This window comes from Saccopteryx leptura, chromosome 3 (assembly GCF_036850995.1).
Source record: "Saccopteryx leptura isolate mSacLep1 chromosome 3, mSacLep1_pri_phased_curated, whole genome shotgun sequence".
In the NCBI taxonomy this organism is placed as follows: domain Eukaryota; kingdom Metazoa; phylum Chordata; class Mammalia; order Chiroptera; family Emballonuridae; genus Saccopteryx; species Saccopteryx leptura.
The window spans coordinates 97093368-97113405 of NC_089505.1; the positions used below are offsets into that span (position 1 = coordinate 97093368).

The 20038-nt window shown below is 47.4% G+C and overlaps 2 protein-coding genes across 3 annotated transcripts in view; one reads left to right on the forward strand and one right to left on the reverse strand.

The window, feature by feature from the left end:
• Positions 1-20038, forward strand: part of PLA2G5 (phospholipase A2 group V) — a 315873-nt gene that overhangs the window by 106119 nt on the left and 189716 nt on the right. The gene's annotated exons all lie outside the window — the stretch shown is intronic.
• The window catches only part of TMCO4 (transmembrane and coiled-coil domains 4), an 86177-nt gene that overhangs the window by 64564 nt on the left and 1575 nt on the right, over positions 1-20038 (reverse strand). For both annotated transcript variants that reach the window (XM_066375262.1, XM_066375263.1), the window contains exon 2: positions 6636-6813. In XM_066375262.1, the coding sequence (XP_066231359.1) occupies positions 6636-6805 (170 nt within the window). In that variant the 5' untranslated portion in view covers positions 6806-6813. The remainder of the gene's footprint in view (positions 1-6635; positions 6814-20038) is intronic.

Here is a 20038-nt window from a genome sequence, read left to right on the forward strand (position 1 = left end):
GGAACCCCAGAAGCTGAGACACAGCTGCAGGAAGCACATGGCACCTTGGGGACAGTGGCAGAATCCCAATCAGGCTTAGAGTCACGGTCACCACTCGTGGCAGTGAGAATGGTAAGCAGAGTGAGGCGTGGCAGAGGTGGGTGTGGAGCAGGAGCCAGATCGGAGGGGGACTAATACCAGCCCAGAGAGAAGACTGAGACCGAGAAGTCACATCTGTCTCCCAATCCAGCACCCCAGCCTGCCCCAACTGCACTGTCCCGGGGGTCCTCACACTGGGTTCTGCACCCCCTGTTCTGACCAGATCGGGGTGGAATCAAGCCTCCCAGAAACAAGCAGAGCTCCCTGGGGATGGAGGCTACATCAGGAGGCTCCCTGCTTGCACCACCTGGTCCTGGTCCCCACCAATCCCAGGCAGCCCACCAGTTCCAGTCCTTAGAGCTAGGACCTCCAAAGAGCCAGTAGAGGGACCTCTGCCAGTCGGCCCCCTGACAGGAGCGGTGAAAAGCTCAGATTAGAATACTGGCTCCAGCACCACTATGGTCCCGGTCCTCAGGAGGCAGCTCTGAAATGATTACTAGGATCTTCCTGGGATCAGTGCCTGTGGGAGGGCAGGGAGGATGCAGGATGGGATCGGGGAAAGCAGTCGGGTTGCCATGGAGTCTCTACGGAAACCTTAGGAGTTCTGAAGACGGGGTGACCCTTCAGGGCTGCCCCTGTGGGGCGAGGGACTGGTGCCTTTATGCTGCCCCATCAGCTGGTCACTTGATAAAGGCTGCCCAGGAAGGGGGCAGGACCTTGGGCAAGGTGTCTGTGCTGGCAGCCTTCTTGGTGGCTAGGGGAAAGGCTTTCATTTTTAAAGGGACATCAGAGTGATGCATCACCTTGCAAAAGCAACCAGGCCTCTCTGTGCCTCAGTTTCTTCATCTGCAAATGGGTTTAAGAGATCAACTTCCTCCAGTTGATTGAGATTAAATGAGACGATACATACGAAGCACCCAGAGCAGGGCTTGGTGTGTAGCTGTCTGACTTATGTTAGCTGGCGTCATTATTTTTATTCATAAGATGGCTAAGGGAGGCAGTGGAGAACAGGGTTCAGAGTCAGGCTCTAAAGTCCCCTGGGGGAGTCCCCCTTGTGTCCTTCCTTTCTTTGTTTTTCTTAGCTTCACTTTCCTCTGCTATAAAATGCTGATAACAGGTCCTGCCTTAAAGGTTGGTTGGACGGATTAAATGACATGGAGCAGTGCCTCGTACTTGATAACCCTCAATAAATGTTAGCTACTGCTATTGCAATTATTTTAATTTACCTCACTGCAATTACTGGGATTACCCCGGGATGGTATGTGGGTGTGTACAGAGGGCAGGGGATGACTCGGTGAACTGAACATTACTTAGGCATAAACTTATATACAGAAAGGGCACAGGGTTGAGGACAGCAGCATGGCCTGGCCCTGGGTCCAGGGGAAAAGTCTTGGATGCAGGGAAGCATCTCATAACAAGAGTGGAGGTAAGTTAAGAGCATGACCTCTGGTACAAATCCCAGCTCTGCCCCTAGCTCTGTGATCTTGGAAAAGTTACCTAAAGTCTCTGTGCCTCAGTGTCTTTATCTCTAAAACAGAGGCGAGAATGATAAAACCTACTTTGTAGAGTTGTTAAAAGGTGCTTAGAATAATACCTGGCACATGTAAAGCACTATATATGTGTTTCTTTAAATGAACAAATGAACTCATAAATATATATGTAGCGTGGCAGGATAGCAATCTATCAAATAAGAAAAAGCATTTCTGATTGGCAGGGCCTCGGCGACTGCTTCTAAAGTGGTGGGTGGTCTAGTTGAGATACATGAGAATCAACAGCAACAATGACATTGACAGCAAACGACAATCCCAGAACAACTATGCCTCAGTACCCGTGCCAAGTCCTATATACACTTTCCTCTGCTATAAAATGCTGATAACAGGACCTGCCTTAAAGGCCTGGTTTCTCTTCCTTTTTAAATTTTTACTTACTGATTTTAGAGACAGAGGAAGGGAAAGAGACAGACAAACATCGATCTGTTTCTGTATGTGCTCCACCGAACCTGCAACTTCTGCGTATCAGGACGGCCCTCCAGCCGACCAAGCCGCCCGGCCAGGGCTCCACACTGCCTGTTTACTTCTCATCCCATTCCCATGAGGGAGGAGGGGCTATTTTTACCCCCATTCTAAATATAAGGACACTCAGACCCAGAGGGGGTACGTGAAAGCTCCAGGGTTCAAGGCCACAACTGCCTGACTGCAAAGGCTTACCCACGACAGAGATTATATTCATGGGCACTCATCATGGGCCAGGTGCTGGCTAAACAGGTGCATCAGAATTCCCTTTCATCCTTATCGAATCTTGCAGGTGGAGCCCCCTGGGTCGCAGAGGTTAAAATGCCTTATCAGGAGTCTCACTGATGGGAAGGGTGGAGCTCCTCCTACTCACCAGGCCCCACCCCCCTGCATACCACCCAGGGGGCCTCATCTGGCCTGCAGCTTGTTCTTGCAGAATAAGTTTCATTAGAATCCAATCACATATATAATGTTTTGGGCTGCTGGTAGGTTACAACAGCCAAACTGAGGGACGGGGACAGAGACCATGTGGCCAGCAAGCTGAAATACCTGGTCCTCTACAGAAAACATTTGACGATCTTGCTCTGCCCATTCATTTTTCCATATTTAATAAATAGAATGAATAGTAGAAAAATCATCTGTTAAAAGCATGGATAAATAATAAGTGTTTTATTTTTTAAAAAAATTTTATTTAGGATATTAAATTTAACAGGGTGACATTGATCCATAAGAGTAGATAGGTTTCAGGTGAACGTTTCTATAGCATTTGAACTGTTGATTATGTTGTAGACCCATCACCCATAGTCAAACCATTTTCTGTCAATGTATATTTGTCCCTCTTTTCTCCTTTCCCCCCACTTCCTCCCCCACATCTCCACCCCCAATAATAAGTATTTTAAAGGCTTCGTTTTATGCTCCATGTGGATAAAAATGGCCACAGTGTTTCCTTCCTTCCTTCCTTCCTTCCTTCCTTCCTTCCTTCCTTCCTTCCTTCCTTCCTTCCTTCCTTCCTTCCTTCCTTCCTCCCTCCCTCCCTCCCTCCCTCCCTCCCTTCCTTCCTTCCTTTTGTATTTTTCTGAAGTGAGAAGCAGGGAGACAGAGAGACAGACTCCCGCATGCACCCGACCGTGACCCACCCGGCATGCCCACTAGGGGGTGATGCTCTGCCCATCTGGACCATCACTCAATGGCAACCAGAGCCATTCTAGCCCCTGAGACGGAGGCCATGGAGCTGTCCTCAGCACCCGGGCCAACTTTGCTCCAATGGAGCCTTGGCTGCAGGAGGGGAAGAGAGAGATAAAGAGAAAGGAGAGGGGGAAGGGTGGAGAAGCAGATGGGTGCTTCTCCTGTGTGCCCTGGCCAGGAATTGAACCTGGGACTTCCCCATGCTGGGCTGACACTCTACTGCTGAGCCAACTGGCCAGGGCCAGAGTGTTTTCTTAAGATTACTAGAACCAATTGCCCCCCTAAGCTGTGGAAGGATTGGAGCTGTCTTTAAAATGTGTTTTGGAAAGGAAAACCAAGATTAACCACGTGCAAAGGGTTGGCATACTGCATCAGACACTTTCACGAAGGAGTGTCCCAGGGCAAATGCCTCCAGCCCTGTGTGCTTAGAACAATACTTGGGTTGGGGTGGGAGGGCACATAGGACAACAAATCACCTCCCTCTGTGCCCAGCACAGGCCTGGCACCCTGTCCAGGTTCATAAATATTTCTTTATGTGAACAAAGTACATAAAGCTCCCCCCACTAAATATCAGCTTATCAGATCGGGGGAAGCTTTCGGATAGGTAGAGACTTCCCAGATATGGAACAGGTGTAGGCCAGAGCAGGGAGAGTCAGGCCCTCGCAGGAGACAGGACTCTGGCTTGCTTGGGGACAGAACAGGCAGTGAGATACAGTCCAACCTCCAGATAGCATATGTGATTTCATTGTTCATAATGGGAATGCCCAATCTGTGTTTGGCAGAACACAGTCCCTCTTCATAACCACCTGCCATGATGGGTGCAGTTTCTCTGCAGCAGTAATTCCCTACCTCCTTCTCCCCAGCCAGCAGAACCTGCCTCTCATGAGGGAGGTTATAAATAGTAAGTGCCTTTATTTTTTTTTTCCAGCTCCCCCCACTTGCAGGTGAGACTTGGGCAAGTGATTAGGTCTAGCCAAAAGGGAAAACCTTCTTGGCATATTCTAAAAAAGATTTCCTCCCTGATGAGAGCCTTGAGGGGAATTCCCGCCCTCCTCCTTTGTGCCTTGGGCCTCTTCCTGTGAGGATGTGATGTGTGGAGCTGCGGCAGCCACGTTGTGATCAGGAGGGGAGGCCAGGAGAACTGCAGAGAAACTACCCAGAGGCTTTTTGAGGGACTGAATCAAGCCTGGAACTCTCTATCTTTTGCTTCCTGTTAAGTGAGAAAAAAAAATCTATTCTTTAAATCTCTTTTAGTACTTGCAGCTCCAAATACCCTGGTCCAATATCCCAACTGGTAGGATTAAGTCCAATATGGTCTCCATTGTATAGGTGAGGAAATGGGGGCAAATAAAATAAGTCACGGAGTTAGTAAGAAACCTGTACCTTTTATTGAGCACCTACTATGTGCCTGGCACATAGCCCGTGCTGTGGGCTTTACCTACATTATCTCATTTAATTCTTCTTCCCATTTTACTGAGATATAATTTATATATGTATAAATTTAAGATACACAGCATAATGATTTAACTTACATACATTGTGAAATGATTGCCACAATAAGTTTAGTTAGCATCCAGCATCTCATGTGAATACAATAAAAAGAGAAAGCAAAAATAAATAAATAAATAAATTGTGTTTCTTGTGATGAGAACTCTTAGCATGGACTCTTCTAACAACTTGAATGTACATCACACAGCCATGTTAACCATAGTCATGCTATACATTACATCCCTAGTACTTACTTATCTTGTACAAGAGTTTATACATTTTGACTACCTTCCTAACATCAGTTAATTCTTGTAATCACCCTGCAAGGGTGGGTATTATTAGCCCATTCTACAGATGAAGAGACTGATGTAAGGGATGTAAGCCCATCTGTAGAATGGGCTAAATAACCTGCACAAGGTCACCTGTAACTGGAAAGTGGCAGAGGCCTTGAACCGAGCTCTGAGTCCCAAACCCTTGGACTGTCTCCTGTGCTAATAAAGCCAGCATTTATCTACCATTCTTTTCACGGGGGAGATTGTACCCCGTGTCTTCACTACGCCAAGCTGGGTGTGAGGCACTAGGGACGCAGAGATGAATGAGGCAGCTCCTGCCCTCCGGGAGCTCAAACTATTGTAGAAGGGTGTGTGGGTGTAGGAAGAGTTACAGTGCAGTCTGGGCTCGTGGTGAAGGGTCACCAGACATGCAAGTGAAGAAACACCCTGATCTGGGGGTGGAGAAGGTCAGGGAAGGCTTCCTGGAGGTGACCCCCAAGGAGATAAATATGCTCAGGTGTTCAGTCCAGTAGGAGAGATAAGGATAAAAAACAAAACAATACAAACAAACAAAACACCCAGTTAAGTCCCAAGGCATGGGAAATTGACTAATGGGGGAGCTTTGGGGGGGAGGTCTTGAAAAGACAGCAGATGTAAGAACTTTTTGTCTCCTGTCCCCCCAACCTGTTGCTCCCTGTTTCAGTAATGACATCTCTTTCCTCTGAGGTGGCTTCCCCACCTGGGCCTTTGGGGAGGGTTAGTTTCCTGCTCTGCCCCTCCCACAACATCCAGCCTATCCCCAAGTCAACTCCATCCTCCCTGAGAAATACCAGTCTCACCTGTGGCCTCCCTCCACCCCCTGATCACTTTCCTGTTTCCCCGATGACTCCATCAGCCTCCTCACTGGCCTCCTCTTGCCTCTGAACTCTTTCCCCATAGAATCCTGGAAGCCCTTGAAGGCCAAGGTCCGAGCTCTTAACAACTCTGCTATAAGGACTTTAAATGAACATTTAAATGCACATGTTAGAAATTGACAATGACAGACACTAACACTGTCATTAAACCTGTCATTCTTTTGCTCCCATGATGCCCCATCTGTCTGCTATTACAATCAGTCATTTGGGTAACCCCCTCCCCCCCCAGATAGTAAGCACCAGGAGGGCAGAAGCCAAACTTCGTTCTTCTTTGTTTTATCTACAGGGTCTTGCAGTACACCCAGCACAGAGTAGGAGTTCAACAAATGCATGTCATATAAATGAATAAATAAATAAATAAATATCTTATCCCCCATTAGATTGTGTCCTACTTAAGGGCAGGGGTGTTGTCTGCCTTGTTCATCTTATTCATGTATACCTTCTAGGTACTTCAAATGGTGTCTGGCGCATAGCAGGTGCTTAGAAAATGCTTGGGGAAGGTATGAGCGAGTGAGTGCTGAAGGAGAGGTCGTATTCCCCTATACCGGGCTGTGAGTTTCTTCAAGGCGAGCACCATGGCCTCCTCCTTTTCGTATGGCCCCCAGTACCTGGCAGGCTGTTCGTGCCGTCAATAATGTTCTCTCTAAGGAAGCATGGCCTTCCCTCTATGAGACAAAAGCACTCACCTTTGCTCGGGTTCTGGGAATAGCTGAGACAGGGATATGCCACAGAGGGCAGCATAGGCAAAGCGGTTGGCCTCAGACAACTCCCGGCCCACGGGCAGATGGGGGTCTCCCTCCACAGCTGGCTCAGCCACCTGATGCAGCCTGCGGCTGGATCTGTCCCGTGTGGCCATTTCCAGTCCTGCAGGAAAAGAATGCCCAGTGAGAAATGCATCTGGGGGCAGGCAAATGTACTTAAACGGGACACACAATGATCAACCATAAGAAAGAAGACTGATATGTTAGCCTTCATTATAATTAAGAACTTCTACTCATCTTTAAGAGAGTGAAAACACACACCAAACACTAGTAGAAAATATTTTTAACATGTATATCAACAAAGGATTTGTAGCCATAGTATATAAACAATTCCTATAAATCATTAAGGAAAAGAAAGGGGAATTTAAAAATAGGTACTTCATAAGAGATACTCAGTGGCCAATAGCACATGCAAAGGTGTTCAACATAATTAGTCATTAGAAAAATAGAAATTCCAACCCCAAGGAAACATTGGTAATCACCCATCACAATGGTTAAACTAAAAGACCGACAATACTAAGTGTTGATGAGGAGGAGGAACAAACAAAATTTCCATACACTATTGATGGGAGTATAAATTAGTCATGAAGGAAATGGAAATTAAAACTCAATGAAATACAACCATTCACCTGCCAGAATGGTTAAAACTAAAAAGATTGACAACATGGGACTTTCATATACTGCTGGTGGGAGGATAAACCACCATTTGGAAAATGGTTTGACGTTATCCACTAAAGCTAAACATATGTTTCCCCTATGTCCAGCAATTACTCCTGAGAAATGAGAACTTATGTCTACCAAAAGGCATGTACATGAATGCTTGCAGAAGCTTCATTCATAATAGTCCCAAACTGCAAACAACCCACATGTTCACTCACTGTAGAATGAATAAACAGCACCATGTTCATACCACAGAATATTACACAACAATGAAAAAGAACGAAGCCTGGCTAACCACAACAACATGAGTGAATCTCATAGACGAAATGATAACCAGACAGCCATTCATGAGGATACATACTATAGGGTTACATTTATATGAACTTGAAGAACAGGTCAAATCAATCTAAGATGATAGAGAGGTTACCTGTGGGAGGGAATACTGACTCAGAAGGCACACAGATGATTCTGGTGATGGAAATGTTCTATATCTTAATCCACATGGTAATTATATGGGTATATTTAAAAATTCCTTTAGCTGTATACTTATGACTTGTGCACTCAATGTATATTATACTTCAATAAAAGGAAGGAAGGAAGGAAAGAAGAAAGGAAAGGGAAAAAAGACAGAAAAAAGGGAGGGAGGTCTCCTTCCTTCTTTCCCCTCCCTTTATTCTTTCCTTCCTTCCCAGGGAGAGAAGGGGAAGAAGGGAAAGAAGGGGAGAAGACGAGAGGGGAGAGAACAAACCAAGCCAAGCCGGGCATCCAAGGGACAGGAAGGGCCCTGGAAGCAGGTACGGGGAAGGGCACCAGCCTTGACCACAGGGTACTGTGGATATGAATGCAGGCTCAGGGCCTGACAGACCCAGGAGTGAATCTAACCACCTTCATCTAATAGATATGGGGCTTGAGGCAATCCAACCTCTCTGCACTTGGATTTTTTCACCTACAAATGGGACTACACCCGTATCAGCCTGGAAGCGCCATGTTAGCAGTCCATGACACAGCCATGCAAATTGGGGTTTGTAAAGCACTTATAACAGAGCCTGGCACGTGGCTCATGCTACATAAATGTTTGTCAAAGAAAGAAACGCATAAAACAGTCAACAACAAATAAGTGAGATGTTCAGCACAGTGCCTGGCATACAGTAATGATGTATAAATAATAATGAGAGTTAACATTATTGAGCCATGGCTGGATTGCCAGGCCCTGGGCTGCAGTTTTAACATGTGTGGTCTCAGCCAACTCTATGAGCCAGGTACTACCATTATGTCCAGTGTGCAAGAGAAGGAGTAGGCTCAGACAAGAAGTAACTGGGCCCAGGTCACACAGCCAGTGAACAGCAGGCTAGAGACCAAAGCCAGAGAGCCCTTGGCCACCACCTCTGTGTTAACTACTCATCCTATCACCAAGAGATTTCTAGTCTAACACCACACTCTGCACTGGTTTTGGCCTACAAGTCCAATCTCATCCAGCTGAGCAATAAAAACTTTTGTTCTCCAAAGATAACTTCTATGGAGGAGCTATTTAAAAATCTGTCCGCAACTAATGGTTCATTAGCTTTTCAAAATAACCCTGAGGTCACTAGGAGCAACACACAAAGATGTGTATAGCACACATAGTTTACAAAGCACTTTCCAGTCCATTTAATTCTCACAACTCCCATGTGAGGTTAAACAGCACGTGAGCCATTACGATCTTTTACTATAACTGAGGAACAGGCTCAGAGAGACCAATATCCCCAAAGTTACACGGTAAGTATGTGATAAAAGTCAAACCAGACTTTTGGCTCCAAATGCTATGTTCTTTCCTCCACACCAGCACAGGGATCTTTCTTCCCTTGTTTCAGGTGGAGAAATTGAGGCACAGAGAGGTTAAGGCCTTGCCCAAAGTCACCCAGCAAGACTGGCCTCCAGGGGTTGCTCCAGGAACCAAAGTTCGAGATTCACAGATTTCCTTGGATCGGAGGGTCAGCCCAGACCATGGTGGTAGCCCAAAGGGACAGGAACAAGCCAGGAACTAAGGATGGCACTGGGGGCAGCAGCCAGCCATGCCCATTGCAGGGTCAGTGGGCTCAGCAATTTACATGTAATCAACTCCACGTGCCGTTTGGAGCCTGCAGTAATTGTGCCTATTACCTGGAGGAGCCCAAGATGGTATTTTATTGGGCTGGTCTCTTGGAGACCCACATTGATTTAAAAAAAAAAAAAAAAAATTTCTTAAGTGAGAAGTAGGGAGGAAGAGAGACTCCTGTATGTGCCCTGACCAGGATCCACTAGGCAAACTGCCTGTGGGGCAATGCTCTGCCCATCTGGGACTGCTACTCCATTGTTTGGCAAATGAGCTATTTCAGCACCTGAGGTAGGCCATGGAGCCATCCTCAGTGCCTGGGGCTAACTTGCTCCAACCGAGCCATGGCTTCAGGAGGGGAAGGGAGAGAGAAAAAAAAGAGAAGGAAGAGGGGAAGGGGTGAAGAAGCAGATGGTCACTTCTCCTGTGTGCCCTGACTGGGAATCAAACCTGGGATTTCCATATGCCAGGCCAACGCTATACCGCTGAGCCAACTGGCCAGGGCCCCACATTGATTTTTAGTTTAAGAATGAACAACCTCCTGATCAAAGAGGCATGAGTTGGTCTGCCTCTAACCACAGAGGAGAGGGGAGTATACGAGTGTGGATTTATAGTGGTTTACACTTGTGAGTACACCAAACACAGAGTTTATCCTGGTATTATTATTTATTAATTACTGTATTATTTTCCATAGAAACAACTGTAAACTGACTTTTGCTCCATCCTGTACTTAGGGCACAAAAAAAGCTCAGCTCAGGCGAAATTCATTCCTTCACTCAACAAATACACTCCGGATGCCCTATAATCCATTCTCTGCACAGTTAGCCCAACCAGCCTTTTTATCATGTAACCCATCCTGTCACTTGCCTGCTTTACATGCTTTATGCCTCTGAAAGTTTCTCATTGCGCCAAGATGAATACCAATCCCCCTAGGATGGCCTACAACAGGGGTCCCCAAACTTTTTACACAGGGGGCCAGTTCACTGTCCCTCAGACCGTTGGAGGGCCGGACTATTAAAAAAACTATGAACAAATCCCTATGCACACTGCACATATCTTATTTTAAAGTAAAAAAACAAAACGGGAACAAATACAATATTTAAAATAAAGAACAAATAAATTTATTTATTTATTTATTTTTTTGTATTTTTCTGAAGCTGGAAACGGGGAGAGACAGTCAGACAGACTCCCGCATGCGCCCGACCAGGATCCACCCGGCACGCCCACCAGGGGCGATGCTCTGCCCACCAGGGGGCGATGCTCTGCCCCTCCGGGGCGTTGCTCTGCCGCGACCAGAGCCACTCTAGCGCCTGGGGCAGAGGCCAAGGAGCCATCCCCAGTGCCCGGGCCATCTTTGCTCCAATGGAGCCTTGGCTGTGGGAGGGGAAGAGAGAGACAGAGAGGAAGGAGGGGGGAGGGGGTGGAGAAGCAAATGGGCGCTTCTCCTATGTGCCCTGGCTGGGAATCGAACCCGGGTCCCCCGCATGCCAGGCCGACGCTCTACCACTGAGCCAACCCGCCAGGGCCAAGAACAAATAAATTTAAATCAACAAACTGACCAGTATTTCAATGGGAACTATGGGCCTGCTTTTGGCTAATGAGATGGTCAATGTGCTCCTCTCACTGACCACCAATGAAAGAGGTGCCGCTTCCGGAAGTGCGACAGGGGCAGGATAAATGGCCTCAGGGGGCCACATGTGGCACCGGCTGTAGTTTGGGGACCCCTGGCCTACAACATACTGTGTAACCAGCCCCGCCCACTTCTAAACTTCTCATGCCCCGCCCCCCTCCCCAACCCGAGGTGTTCACTACGCTACAGCCACACTGGCTGTCTTTCTGCTCTTCAGGCACCCCAGCTGGTGTCCCTTCCGGGCCTTTGCACTTGCCATTCCTCCTGCCTGGGACACTCCTCTGCTGACCTTGACATCATTTTGGCCTCAGCCTGAATGTCACCAGGCTAAAGTACTTCTGCCCCTCCATCCCAGCACCCTGTTCTATTTATATAATATTTAGTCCTATCCTAAATATGTTTTTAAATTATTCATTTACTTATGTATACAAATAGAATATAAGCTTCGCAAGGCAGGCCCCTGGTTTGTGCCCCCAGCTTTCTGAGCAGCCCCTGGAATACTGTGGGCCTCTGATGACTACTTGCTGGATGGATGAAGGGTAGATGATGTGTGATGTCCTGTTCTGGGCCTTGGGGTAGATCATGGGACAAACCTGACGAATTCCCTGCTCTCAAGAGGCTTATGTTCTGGTGGACACAGGCAACAATACATAATGATAATAATAATTTAAGTAACTTGCTCAAGATCACATAGTTAGTGGTGGAACCAAGATTTGCACTTGGGCGGTAAACGATCACTGGGGAAGAACCATTAGACAGGGTGAGGGGGATATGAAGTGATGGGTAAGAGGGAAGTGCCTGCAGTGTGCAGATGAGAGGTGCCACGTCAGCACAGGACTGCAGGAAGTAAAGGGGACGGCCCTGCACGTGGATGGGAAAAGTAGTCCAGTAGAAGAAGAAATAGGACAGTGCTAGAGATAGACAAGTAAACAGACGATGACAAACCAGCAGAATAAACGCTGCGGTAAAGGAAACCCAGACAAAGGGATAAGGAGGAGAGGCCTGGATCCCAGAATTGGCTTCTTGGAGAAGGTGATGTCAGACAGGGGCAGGGTGGGGAGGAAAAACATGTGTGGGCAGGGAGGAAGAAGATGTTCTGGGCAGAGGGGACAACACATGTCAAGACCCAGAGGTAGAAGAGAGATGGTGCTTTTTTTTTTCTCCATTTTTCCAAAGCTGGAAACAGGGAGGCAGTCAGACAGACTCCCGCATGTGCCCGACCAGGATCCACCCAGCATGCCCACCAGGGGGTGATGCTCTGCCCCTCTGGGGCTTTGCTCTGTTGCATCCAGAGCCACTCTAGCGCCTGAGGCAGAGGCCATAGAGCCATCCTCAGCGCCCGGGCCATCTTTGCTCCAATGGAGCCTTGGCTGCGGGAGGGGAAGAGAGAGACAGAGAGGAAGGAGAGGGGGAGGGGTGGAGAAGCAGATGGGCGCCTCTCCTGTGTGCCCTGGCCAGGAATCGAATCCGGGACTGCTGCACGCCAGGCCGACGCTCTACTGCTGAGCTAACCAGCCAGGGCCAGATAGTGCTTTTTAAGAACCAAAAAGATGCTGAGTGCAGCCAGGATTTGGACAATGGGTGAGCATGGAGGGGTGGGAGGGAACAGAGGAGGCTGGAAGGGATGCTGTTAGGGGCCGCACCCTTGCAGACCAGCTAAGGAGTCAGACTTAACTGTAAGGCCGTGGCCATGCGGGGATCTGTGAGGATATGCAGGGGACCTCTCCGTGCCATTTTTATAACTGTTTGTAGTCTACAATTATTTTAAAATAAAAAGTAAAAAAAAAAAAAAAGCAGTGGAATGTCTCTCTAGAATTTGAAAATCCTTTTCTTTCTTTCTTTCTTTTTTTTTTTTTTTTTTTGTATTTTTCTGAAGCTGGAAACGGGGAGAGACAGTCAGACAGACTCTCGCATGCGCCTGACCGGGATCCACCCGGCACGCCCACCAGGCGCGACGCTCTGCCCACCAGGGGGCGATGCTCTGCCCCTCCGGGGCGTCGCTCTGCCGTGACCAGAGCCACTCTAGCGCCTGGGGCAGAGGCCAAGGAGCCATCCCCAGCGCCCGGGCCATCTTTGCTCCAATGGAGCCCTGGCTGCGGGAGGGGAAGAGAGAGACAGAGAGGAAGGAGGGGGGGGGGGTGTGGAGAAGCAAATGGGCGCTTCTCCTATGTGCCCTGGCCGGGAATCAAACCTGGGTCCCCGGCACGCCAGGCGGACGCTCTACCGCTGAGCCAACCGGCCAGGGCGAAAATCCTTTTCTTAAGGTCTAAGTAAACTAAAAATAAAAATTCATCTCCTCTTCAAATTAACAAGTTAGTTTAATAAACATAGTAAACATGTACTGGCACCTCTTATGTGCTAGGCACTGTCCTACATGCTGGGGACACAGGGGTGACTGAGACAGATAGACAACCCTTCATCACAGAGCTACATTCTAGTGGAGCAGACAAACAACATGTAAACTCATAATAATATTTATTTATTTATTTTTAATGTTTATTATATTGATTTTAGAGAGAAAGGAAGGGAGAGAGGGAGAGGAACATTGATCTGACCAGCAACCTCTGTGCTTCGGGATGATGCTCTAATCAACTGAGCTATCCGGCCAGGGCTAAACTCATAATATTTAAAATAAGACCATTTTAAGTAATAGCAAGGGTTCTGTAGGAAAAGAAACATTAAATAATATTTACCCAGATTTCAAGAAACAACTGTGGGCCTCCCTTCTAGGTCTGAAATCAGGCTGTCAGCATCTGGATGGTTCTTCCGGGGAAATATGCAAATTGCCCTGGAGAAGCAAACCAGAAAAACCAGCCTGTAGGCCCATAGGGTGTGGGATCTGGAGGAGGCCTATGGGAGACAGGGGTCCGGTTATGGGACTCAGGAAGCCTTGCTCCTCCCTTCCCCTGGGCCTTTGCCCCGCTGTCCCTCTACCTGGGATGCCTTTCTCAGGAGGGCGGCAGGTTCACTGAGCACAGCCCTGGACTTCTGCTTGAACTGTTCTAACTCCTCGTACCCTGAGCTGTGGCTGTTGTGCCAGCTCCTTGGTTAGCCTGGCAATAGAGGGCAGGCATCCTCCATCCTGTGCCCAACCCTTACCTGCCAGACTGACTGCTGAGAAAATGCCAATTACATGAATGAATGAACTAGTTTGGGGGCTTAAGTAAGAGCTAGATTTTCCTGGTTATTTCCCCCCTATTCTTACCCTCCCTTCGAGCATCAGACGAGGAACAGAGATGGAACAAGGGCCAAGTGTCTGGAATTACCCAGGGATGTCCTAAAGCCCCCAAAACTCAGGGTCCCCCAAAACTTCAGATAATCTGAACTTCATCTTAATGGCCCTTTCCCATGCCAAGCAGCTAGAATATTATTTTCTGCCTCTTTAAGCCTCTGTAGGGTTTATAATAAATTATCAGTGATAACAGCCTTTCCCTGAATATTCACCTTCTATGGGGCATGGAATGTGCCTGTACCATGCCTACAAACGAATAGAGTCAAGCTAGGAGTCCATCCATGTTATAAAGATGCAAAGAAGAAAAATGGCTAGAAGAATAGCCTCCAAAACTATTTCTGAAGGGTGAGAGGCCAGAGACTTTTCTGGATTCCCCGATTTTCTGCCATAAATATGTATTGCTTTTGAACTTGGGAGAAAGCTATTTTGTTTATGTCTCTATCCACAGAGGGGAGAGTGTCAGAATGGTGGCAGTGGCTGTCTCTAAGTAGGGGTAGAGGGTCGATTTTGGATGATTATAACTTTTTTCTTTCACATTTCTGTTTTATGAATTTTTAATAATGAGTATGTACTGATTTTAAGATCAGGAAAAAAATAGACATGATTTAAAATTATAATATGGTGTGCTGCCACAGGCTCATCCTGGTCAGTGAGAAAGTAGCTCTATGCATTTCTTCCTAACTCTGTATTTCAGTGATGCTGGTGGCCTGAAGTGGGCCATGATGGGAGTATTTACACCACAGAAATTGGTAAGTGCTACAAATGAGGGATTTTTATTTTCCAGAGACACGGTAAATAGCATGGTACTGGATATCGAATATGATTTTAGTGATGTTTTTAAAACATGTTTCACAGAGCAAGATCACAAGGAAATACATCAAAATGTTAATGATCATTGTTGTCTCTCAGTGGTGGATCTGTGGAGCTAGAAGTAACTCCACTGGTCTTTGTTCTTTCTATTTTTCTGTATTTTTAACATTTTATCTCATGAGCTAATTGGTGCTTTTATAATAGAAAAAAATAACTTTAATTAAAAATAACAATTCTGTCCTTAGTCCCTAGACCAAGACACTCAGAAAGTCCTGGTCCTGTGCAGACCAGCCATGCCTCACATGGCTGTGGTCACAGTGAAGCCCCATTCCTTTGACCAGCAGATATTGCTATCAACAAAGTAGACAGGGGTGAGAATGGCAGGAATTCTCAGCTACTGTGATGGTGGGCTGGAGGTGCCCATTGTTCCAACTCTGTGGATTGTCCAGTCGATGGTCTGGGCTCCAAACAATTCCGGCTGCGGGAGTGTGGTGGCAGCTGTGGGGTCAGGGGTGTGTCACCCGAACTGTGTATACTGGTCCTCGGGGGCCTCCACCCCTGGGTCTGATTAGGCATCAGGATCCAGTCACCAAGACACCAAGGCCTGAACTTGACCCAGCAGAGCCCTGACTTGATCAGGAAAACAACGCATGAACAGGGCGAGCACTGACCCACAGCTAGACCACAAAGACCAGACACGGGATGGACAGGAATTATTCTGTAGTAGGACCTTGTTTTGTCTAGCCAATCACATCCCCCATCACCAGAGAAAACGCTGGCTGCATTATTTCTGTCAGTAGTGGGGGGAGACAGACATTCCACAAACACCCATCCTCAGTCTGCAAGCACCCACGGCAGGGGCTCAGCCAGAATTGTTGACTAATGCCACAAACAACATGTGCGGTTTCTCCTCGGGGAAATGAAAAATCCCAGAGTCAGTACCGAGGAGGAAATCAAAAATTGTCCTATGGTCAGTACTGTCCTTGCAATCACCCTTAAAGCCCCATGACCTGGCCCTAAGAAAATCACATGCAAGAATAAAATTTATTTTGTTTTTCCTACATGCCAGCCAATAGTGGCATGTAGGCTTTTTTTTTTCCTTGACTTGGAGCAGCTAGTGAAGGCCAAGGTCATATTTGATGTGCCTGTGTGTGTGTGTGTGTGTGTGTGTGTGTGTGTGTGTGTGTTTTGTTCTTTCTCTTTTCCTGTTTTCTAGTTAACCTGTCACAGTTGCAGTTTTCAATGAGTCTGCAGTATAGTGAGATGAGCATTACTACTAGAGTTGCAAGAAGGCTGAGAACTAATTGCCTAATTGTTTTGGAGCCAAGGAGAAGGAAAAGCATCTGGCTGAAGAAATCCTTTATAAAAAATAGAGCTACAGCACTCTTTTTAGGCCAGAAACTCTGAAGATTGTACATCAGAGTTCACACACACACACACACACACACACACACACACACACACACAATCTTGAGATGGTTCCAGAAGGGAGGATTCTAGGCAGGACCAGTTTACTCCCCTCTGCCCCTTCTGGGAGCGAAACCCTTCATTCTATACCTCTACATGGGAGTTAAACCTCTACATGGGAGGTAAGTTGGAAGCCAGTGGTCAATGCAGCATCTCAGGAGGTCTTCGTGGCAACAGATCCAACAAGAGATGAACCCAGAGGATTTTGGACAATCCCACAACAGACCAGAGGAAACAGCAAATGCTGGCATGAAAAGTTCCCATCCCAACCTCACTTCAACAGCTTGGGTGATGGGCAAGGTGGTGGGGTGACAGGGTGCCATTGGGGCGGATATCTAGGCTGTCTAACATTTGTCCACATTTATCACTGTGTCTTCCTCCCCCTGCTGCTTACTAGTACAGACCGCCAGCAGGAGCCCTCGCACCAGCCTCCCACTTCCTTCTGCCCTCGCCCCTAGCTAGCTACCACACAGCACCCACACAGCTCCACTCTAAGCTGAAGCCAGATCAGACCCCCCGCGACTCCCTCCTCATCCACTGTCACGGTCCTTCAATGGCAACTGGGCCACATGCAATCTGCCCTCCTCCTCTGTCCCCTTCGCTCCTTCTGCTCCAGCCACACCGTCCTGGATCCCACCAGGCACGTTTCCACATCAAGGCCTTCGGCATGGCCATTTCCTCTGCTGGGAATACTCTTCCCCCAGATAACCACCTGGCCAACTCCCTTATGTGCCTCTGGTCTTGGCTCACAGCTCAGTGAAGCCACCCTGACCCAGCCTCTCATCCCAATCCCTTTTACCTGGCTCCTCTGCTCGGTCCAGAGCACACGTCACTGTCTGACATCCTATATCACTTACTTGCTTATGTTTAGCCCCCTCTGTGCACACAAAAGCACAGTAGGCACTTACAAACATTTGTTGAATGAGTAGTAGTTTCCATTTGAGGTAATTAAAAAAATAATTCAAGAGGCCTATCTGCCTGAGAAGGGAGGAGAGAAACAACAAAGTCTGTAATGGTTCACTGGACCCTCTGGTTTTCAAGCTTTTCCATGGGGCTCTGGGACTCCTCTTACTCTGATGGGCGAGAGGAGATCTAGTGGGGAACCCTCATTACCCCATCTTCAAATTATAACCGTAAATGATCCAGCAATACCACTCCTGGGTGTAGACCTCAGAAAATTGACAGCAGGGTCTCAAAAAGATATTTGTATACACATATTCCCAGCAGCAGAATTAACAATAGCTAGAAAGTAGAAGCATCCCAAGTGTACATCAATGGATGAATAGATAAAAAAAAAAAGTTATATATAACACAATTTACAACATGGGTAAAACTTGAGGATATTATGCTAACTGGAATCAGCCAGTCACAAAAAAAAGAACAAATACTCTATGATTCCACTTATATGAGGTACTTAGTCGAAATCACAGAGAACAGGAAGTAGAATGGTGGTTGCCCCAGGCTGGAGGGAGGGGGGTTGGGGAGTTGTTGTTTAATGGGTATGGACTTTCAGATTTGCAAACTGAAAAGGTCTGGAGATTGCTTGTACAACAAGGTGACTATACCTAACATTACTGAACTGTACACTTAAAAATGGTTAAGATAGTGAAGTTTATGCTATGTGTATTTTATCACAATTAATTTTTTAATTAAAAATGACAGCAAATGCTTGGTAAATGTTAGTCACGTGTCACCTCTTTCTACACATCATTTCGTTTTCTCCGAACAATTCTACACGTCGGTACTACGGTCTCCATTTTACCTATGGAGACAGAGAGGCCCTGAGAAATGAAGGTCAGGGTCATGGGACAAGTAATGTGGAATTTAAACTTGCGCCTGGGTCTTAGCCCTACAGCAGCCATCTTAACTATGATGTTACACTGCTTCTCTTTGGTTTAGCTTATACCCTGAGATAGTCATAAAGATTTTAAACACAATTTGAACACCGCTAACTTAGATGATTCTCGCCAGCTCCCCATCTGTCCACAGTCTACCATCTCATTTTTCGGCCACCCCGAGCCTGCGATGGGCCTAACCTGCCGTTTCATCTTTATTTTCCTCTCCTTCCTTTCTGCCAGCCAACCCGAGCCATCCGCCGCTTCCAGCCTACACTAGGTTTCCCACCTCGGGCCTCCGCCTATGCTGTTTTCTCAGTGTGGGTCTCATGTCCAAATGGTGCCTTTTTTTCAAAAGCACAGTTTCATAATACAATCAGTGACGATTTCCTTTGGGCTTACTCTCACAATCCCATTTCAGCCTCACCACAACCTTATGAGGAAGTGACTGCCACTGTCCCCATTTCACAGATGAGAAAATTGAGGCTCACAGAGGAGAGGACCACACAAGTGGCAAATGGCAGTACCAGTGTATAATTCCACCTGAGCTAAACCTCCTATGAATGTAACTGGGATGTCTTGTGACCTGAGGTACTAGTCTAGCTTGGGCTCAGATATGAAAGATAAGGAGGTATTAACCTAGGAAAAGTGAGATGAGGGAGGAGGGTAGTCTAGAAGAGCATGTGCAAAGGTCCTGGGGAGGGAGGGAGCAGTGTGCCACAAGCACAGAGGGCTACTGATACAGTGGTCTGAGAGAGGCTGGAGAAGTAGAGCCAGTGTAGGTGGGGCCCAGACTTTGTAGCGCCTTGTGGTCCATGTTAAAGTTTTTGTTCTTTACCCTAAGAAAATGGGAAGCTGCAGCAGAGTTTTACACAGAGGGTGGTACAATCTGATTGGTCTGGCTGCCCAGTGGAGGGCAGTTAAGTGGAAAGTGGATCCACCCCCCCTCTAGCCCACTTCTGCCTGCTGTAACATCTGTAGCCTCAGTTTATAATGCAGAGCAGCCTCTCAGGTCCCACATGTGCAGGCACAGGTGGCTGATCCAACCACTGTCGCCCAGTGGCACCAGGGCAGGGAGAAATGGCATCAGGTGAAAGAGAAATTCTGCGGGCTCTGACCCTAATAAGCTTCACATGCTGAGCTAGGGCTACCCAGTCAGTCAACGGCGCCCCTCCCACAGCTCCTGGGCCTTCGGCCTAATAAACAAAAGCATTCCAAGAGTAGCAGACACTGCGCAGGGCTTTCTGGCTCCAGCTCCCTTCACCCTCATGACAACCTTGGAGACAGGTATTTTACAAATGAGGATATTGTCCATGAGGATTCAGTGAGGAAGTCGCAAAGCTAGAACCTGAGCCCACACCTATCTGAGGCTGCACACCTGAACGCCAGGGCTGTAAATGCTAAAACACTGAATGTGACATGAGCCAGCTGGGGAAACTCAGTCTCCCAGCCTGGAACTCAGCTGCCCCTTACGTTTCTTTGTGAGAGCAGTAACAGGCTATCTACAGGGTTCCCAGAGCCTCTAAAGAAACACATCCTAGCTTCCACCTGATGTGACAAGCCCTCTGACACAGGCCATACTTTGGATTGTGCTTTACCATTTATGAAGCATTTTGACACAGT